Source organism: Musca domestica, unplaced genomic scaffold (genome assembly GCF_030504385.1).
Source record: "Musca domestica strain aabys unplaced genomic scaffold, Musca_domestica.polishedcontigs.V.1.1 12, whole genome shotgun sequence".
Taxonomy (NCBI): Eukaryota; Metazoa; Arthropoda; class Insecta; order Diptera; family Muscidae; genus Musca; species Musca domestica.
The window spans coordinates 80,693-86,964 of NW_026712155.1; the positions used below are offsets into that span (position 1 = coordinate 80,693).

The following is a 6,272-nucleotide window of genomic DNA, read 5'->3' on the forward strand; positions in this document are numbered from 1 at the left end:
TTTAGGTTTTGAAAGTGTTATGAATATAATTTCATCATTTTTTAATTTATTCAACGACTAAAGGTACGGTCACACTGGGCAAATATTTGATCGAAATTTGTTTTCCCATATTTGACTGAACAAATGTGAAATTCATACAGAGTTGATTCGATGTTCACATTACAGTCAAATATTTGACAGATTTTGTTTGTTCAAGCAGTCACCAAACAGCGTCAAACAGTGCTATGGAAAAACATGTTTGACACATGATCACATTCGTAAAATATATTTTCCCATTAAATTGTTTGATCAAACATACGTTTATTTGGCCTAGAGAAATAGACAGGGAGAGTGAAAGAGAGACATAAAGAAAATGTAGTTTCGGGTATAATTTATTTGGAGAAGGGAAGCAAAAGAACAGTTGTTGTGGAATAAATTCCTTGTCAGAACAATTATTTTTTTTGCATTTTTGTTTGTATCATGGTAGAAGAATGCAGGTAGTCACATCGACATAGCTGCTGGGACAATGAACTGTCAAAACAATTTTGGAATTGAAAATAATGAATAAAATATTATTGAAATTTGTAAAAATTGTTGAAAAATATATATCATTGCAACCTCCGATTTTTCGCTTTATAGGAAAACATAAAAATCTACTTATTTTTGTCAAAACATTTCAAAATTTTTGACATATCATTATTTCAAGCGTTGATGCATCTACCCATATCCTGTTTCAGAACCTGCAAGAATCTACTAGTTTCGCAATTTTCTTCGATATAATAAAGGAAAAATCGGCTATCGTTGTAAAAACACTTACATTCTCGCAGTTCTGGAACAGACCAAATATAAACATTTTTTACTAAACATTCAAATTCAGTTAATTCAAAAATATCAAATAAACAAAGCCACTTATTGCATTCGTTTGTTTTCCTATTCATTAAAAATCATGCTACAAATGCTCCTGTTCTTAAAGCAAAATACTGTCCAATGTTTTAAACTGATATTTTTCCTTGTTTCACATTTGCACCGTCAAATAAATGTTTGACCAAAAAATAGGAAAATAATTGATCATATATGTTCACATTATGGACACATTGGGTCAAATTTTTGTTTTCCGGCAAATAATTTTGTTTTCCCCAAAATCAGCTGTTTTTTGTATTTACCGTCAAATAATATTTGGTGGTCAGATTGTGACAAAGAAATATTTCACATTTTTCGTCAAATATTTGCCCAATGTGACCTTACCTTAAGTTTAAAAAATGATATTTTGCCTCAACACCATGCCATCGACCCCATAGTGTCTTGTGGGGGAGGTATCCAACGGAGAAGGTCAATATTCACATTAGATCTCTAGTTTAGTCAAACATTAAGAATCTCTGACTAGCTTCGGATGCTTTAAGGGCTATGAGTAACCAAAATGTGGACCTTTTGTGGTGAAGTACCGAAGGAGTGGTCCGATATATTTCGTCTTCTTGTGTTGGAAGAAATATTAAGATATGCGAAATTTGAAGTCATATAAGAGTTATGATTCTTCACAATTTTGACCCTTTGTGCGGAAGGTACTTGATGGAGTGAACTGATATTGTCCCTTGCACTGATACAAATATTAAGATTTGCAAAATTTGAACAATATTGGATTCTTTCTTGTTCTATGAAGCAAATTATTTTCAATGAATATGTTGACATTTTGTGGGGGAGGTACCAGAGAAGTGGACTTATATTGCCCATCCCCGAATTCGATCTAAGTTTGACAATAATATTATGTGGTACCAAGTTTGGGTCGAATCGGATAATCCCTTGAAGAGTTATCGTGCGCACAAGCCACAACCCTTAGATCGACTCCAAATGTCTTGAAACGGATTTGGTCTAAAGAGACCTAGGGTCTAAGACCGTTACTTCAATTAGGCGCATTTTGGCCGTATCAAATGATATGCCCTTTGTAGCCATATGGCTGATGGTTTAACAATATTTGTAAGTTTGGAAACGATTCCTGACGATACTGCTCGGCAGCTGACAGCGGAAGTACATTGAGGCAATCTTATTGTTTGTGTAATTCTGGAATTAACTATTCACAAAAAAAACTAAAATAATAAAAATAAATAAATAAATAAATGTGACTTCATGTGAGCGATACGTTATTCGTTTCGTACGCTGTTTTTTTTTTTTGATAATATAATGCATTGTATGGAATATATTTGCTTTTGTAAAATTTTGAAATAATTGAGTTCTGAAACCCACCAGATGTTGTCAACTGGTATTCGTACGCTTTTCTTTAGTATTTTTGTTTTTCGCTGGAAAGCGAGTTTACGAAAATTGTAGACATTAAACAAGATTTTGATAAGATTCCTGACTAGTGCAGCGATTATTTTTCATGTATTGAGGTTATTTCTTTCCATTCAGGAAAGCTGATGTCGTTGCCTCATCCGGTAATTGTTCCACAAGCGTAGCGTGAAGTAGTAGACAAACTCAATGCCACTCAAAATGCTGGCTCCCAAGAACAAGCCCAAAATACCACCAATCGTGACGACAACGTCCAGGCGGGTGCGCAAGGCCTGACGGCGGTATCGCTCAGTGGCAAATTCTGGCATTGTGACCGTTATTGTCATGTAGGGGTTGGATTTGTTGGAGCTGCAATACATTGATTCAGGGATTGCTTTGAAGGCATGGCACAGACCCTATGCAGTACTTACGGTAGCTGGTGGTCAAACACAACTCGGAAATCACTTTCCGTACACGAAGGCAAACATTCGCAAGAGTACTTGCTGTCTGTCCAGGGCAACAAGTTTCTGGCGTCTGGTCGGACCAAAGTGAAGTCTTCTAGACAAAGTAGGCCCTGCAGATCGCAGTCGGGGTATTTCGTTATCGGTTCTGGCAAGAAGTTGAAAACGGAACAGTTACACTCTTTCATTTGGTGGACGCGGTGACAGTCGACGAAACAAGTGCTGAAGCTATACGCCTTGTACGCAGTGTCTTTTAACAGCTCGTCGGGAAATCGACATTGTCTGTACTCTGGAGATATTTCCCTGACATCGGGATCATTGCTCATCGCTTGCATGAATATTTGAAAGATTTTATCCTGGCCTGGTTTATTAGCTTCAACCTTGTAGCCCGCCAAAGAGTTATGGGGTACATCCTCCTCGTTAAGAACGGATAACTGTTGGCAAAATTAGCGAATTCAAAAGGTACTGGTCGATAGCAACATGGGTTACCTGCGTTGGCTTCTTGGTTACGATCTTCATTTTGGCGGTGTCCGTCAGTGGGTCGATTTCGTTATTGTACCAAGTGGGACTTCCTCTGTAAAACAAAACGGATGCATCACTGGTGGAACACGGCCACAAAGCAAAAAACCCTTACTTCTTGTTATTCAAAAGCGAATTGAACATAAAGCAGTTGCCATGGGGCGTGGTGAGCGGTAAAAAATATTTGCAGCAGTCGATCGGCCTCAAAGAAAATTCGCAGGACACAAAGAAATCCGTACAGTTGGTCATGAACTGCGGTACACGTCGAACATCGAATATGGCTTCAGAATATTTCTCAAAAGTGCTGGGTGAAATGCCCCAAATTGAAAATGTAATAAAGCTTTAAAACTGCACTCCTTGAATTACGCCCTCACACCGCAAAGAGTTTTCCTTCCTATATAGAATGTGCTTCATACTGCCCTATGCTACATGTCGCAGATTACTAAAGATATATCCAGATCGTCCTGTCCAGGTGCAAGAAGACAGAGATACTAACTCAGTGCGGGTATTGGAATGACTTGCAATTCAAGGCTCGAGAGCATTGCAAAGGTGAGCTGATGTACTGCCGAAAGCAATTTATGTTTCTCTATGCGTCAAAATTGCGACGATAGCACCAATCGTCGCAATTTCAATAAAACTACTCTGTTCAAATTCACCGAGTCCTATTTGTTCGACACGGACACTAAATCCTGTTTCTATTACGACTCACCACATAAGAACTAAGTAGCATTCTGCCTATCGTATACTGCTTGGGGTCTTTATTTCATTTTCGTTTTGGGGTTTCATTTTGGCATTTATAAAAATATAATTTTTTTTCAAAAATAGAACCGGCATACTTACTCTTTCATACAACTGCCGCAAGTCCCTCGCCGGGCACTCGGCACAGCCTTCACCACAGTCCTCAGAACACCAGCCCTTGATGTTATCCTCTCGGTAGAAATAAGGATACACCAGAAAATTGATGAACGTCTCTACATCATAGCTGTACTCCTCATCCGTAGAACCGAGACTAAAATGGGTACACGGTATAGAAATCAACGTATTTAATTGTCGAACATGAATTGGGCCGGGGGCTGAGCATACTCACGAGGTGACGTAATCAATTAGCTCTGGAGGTGCAACAAACTTATTGTACATATCACACACCGCTATAGTCGGAAACATTATCTTATGAGTCGACGGCAAGCTTTCGTATACGATGCTTACGGCGCGACTGTTGAAGTCCCTCTGATACTGGCTGATCAGTAAGTAGGATCCCAGGGTAGAGAACACGACACATATCAGCCAAAAGACTCGTTCAATCAAGTGCAGACTTTGAATATTTTAAAACCTGGATGAGTTGCTTCGAACCCTGGTCGCTTAATACTCACTTCTGATTGGCAATGTAACTAAATCCAGCTAATGTGCAGTTGGCGCAGTAATCTTTGAGATATCCCACCCATTTCCAGCTCCCCGTGCCTATGCTTGGCATAATGGCATCTACTCAAAACGCCCCGCTAGTTTCGATGGAGAATGGAAGATGTCCAATGTATAACAGTGCTGAGGAAATAAGCATTATTTTTATCAAGAGCTTATTGAACCTTCCTAAGTTTACAGGCACTGGGGCCAAACTAATGTATTTTGAGACCAGAATACGTAAACATTTCCATATTAATGTTGGACCTTTATACAGAGATTATCCATTCACTCGATATTGTTGTACGAAATGTATATAGTAAGGTACAGGCGGACTAATTTTCATCGAAAAATTGTCCGGCCCCAGGAATTTACATTTGTGAAAAGAAAAATTATGTAAGGAAACAGCTACGATCTTGTCCACAGTCGGATAACAGTTGTAAACTATGTACGACCGTTGCGAATAGTTTATTCTCCGCAAAACCTCCAACCACCTAAGAATCAGAAATGTCAAATTGCAATATTCCCAAATGAGTGTATCTAGGAGTTACACGTGGTAATCTGCGTACTATGCTGGAGGACATATGGCCATGACATTTAAATTTTTTTTAAGTTTTGTGGATGTAGAAGCTTATAAACCCCCACGCAATGACTGCCAAAGTTACTCTATTAAAGTTGAAACCACTTTTGAGGTAAAGGGAGGGGAGAGATGGACTAAAGCATAGAAATATTATAATGTGGAATGCTGGATCAAATCTGGTACGGTCTTAATCATTTGTGTGTAATTTTTTTTTTAATTTTACGAAGAGGTAGCAAAAATAACAAAAAATTAAACAAAAGAAAGAGTGAGAGGAAAGTGGCAGAAGGCGGAGGCATCTAAGTTAGTAAGAAATACAACGATAATTATGCCAAATCAAATGTAGCGGATAGACAGAAAGGTTTGTCTATTGCATGAAATTACCGTGCTTCATCAATCGTAAGAACTGCCAATGTGAGCCACTTTATATTCCAAAGGAAACGTACAATTTCTCTTTTGTTGGCATGCTTGCAGCGTCCTCCTGCCACTTACCGTGAATGAGTTCCAATTCTTCTAGAATCCCAAGAAATACACAATGGGAACAAAGGGGACAAACAGCCTTGCTCCACCAGTCGAGTACGTTATTTTAAGCTTCTAACTGTCGGTTTGCTTTCTGGCAGGTCTTTTGTCACAGGAGCCGGACGAGGGACAGGAAAACGTCAACACTCTGCAGTTCTGCTCAGAGTGAGATGTATGGCCAATTTGAATTAACCACTTTCTGCTCAGGAGCGTGTGCTGCTCCATAGCCATAAATAATTACCGGTGCCATGTCAAAGCACAAAGCTAATGCAATTATGCAATTAAGTGCACACTGGACAATAGCAAGGATACCCAGCCCCCACTCAGCTCCATGTGCACGCTAAGCCCAGAACTCGTACACGTAAGCCGAGCAAGGGGCGAAGCAATGGTCACACAGCCCCATGTGCAGCAGGACTGCTGCAGGTATTTATTTGTGGTGAAAGTGTAAAACATGGCCAAGCACTTGAAAACAATTAGGAGCTCATTGGAAATTAAATTCTGTTGACAGTGCTGGTGTGGGCGGTGGCCGTGTAGTTGTTGAGGGTTGACAGTGTTGACATACT

The 6,272-nt window shown here is 39.3% G+C and overlaps 1 protein-coding gene across 2 annotated transcripts; it reads right to left on the bottom strand.

Annotated features, from left to right (window-relative positions):
• Positions 1–2,076: 2,076 nt before the first annotated feature.
• On the bottom strand, positions 2,077–5,765 carry LOC101893665 (pickpocket protein 19). Of its 2 annotated transcripts, none has more exons than XM_020038790.2 (8): positions 5,683–5,765; positions 4,589–4,757; positions 4,306–4,530; positions 4,059–4,227; positions 3,334–3,470; positions 3,189–3,273; positions 2,670–3,133; positions 2,077–2,607 (listed from the first exon to the last, which is right to left on the bottom strand). In XM_020038790.2, the coding sequence occupies exons 2-8, from the start codon at positions 4,687–4,689 to the stop codon at positions 2,376–2,378; spliced, it is 1,413 nt and encodes a 470-aa protein (XP_019894349.2). In that variant the 5' UTR covers positions 4,690–4,757; positions 5,683–5,765; the 3' UTR covers positions 2,077–2,375. The 2 variants fall into 2 exon arrangements, with proteins under 2 accessions (XP_019894349.2, XP_058988300.1); XM_059132317.1 differs by lacking the exon at positions 5,683–5,765 and adding an exon at positions 5,575–5,672.
• Positions 5,766–6,272: the final 507 nt, after the last annotated feature.

Excerpts from the sequence above, each read along its gene's own strand:
- LOC101893665 (XM_020038790.2), bottom strand. The coding sequence starts at position 4,689 with ATGCCAAGCATAGGCACGGGGAGCTGGAAATGGGTGGGATATCTCAAA. Across the intron at positions 3,274-3,333 it reads TCGCTTTTGAATAACAAGAA|AGGAAGTCCCACTTGGTACA; the intron begins GTAAGGGTTTTT and ends TTTGTTTTACAG. Across the intron at positions 3,134-3,188 it reads TAACCAAGAAGCCAACGCAG|TTATCCGTTCTTAACGAGGA; the intron begins GTAACCCATGTT and ends TTTTGCCAACAG.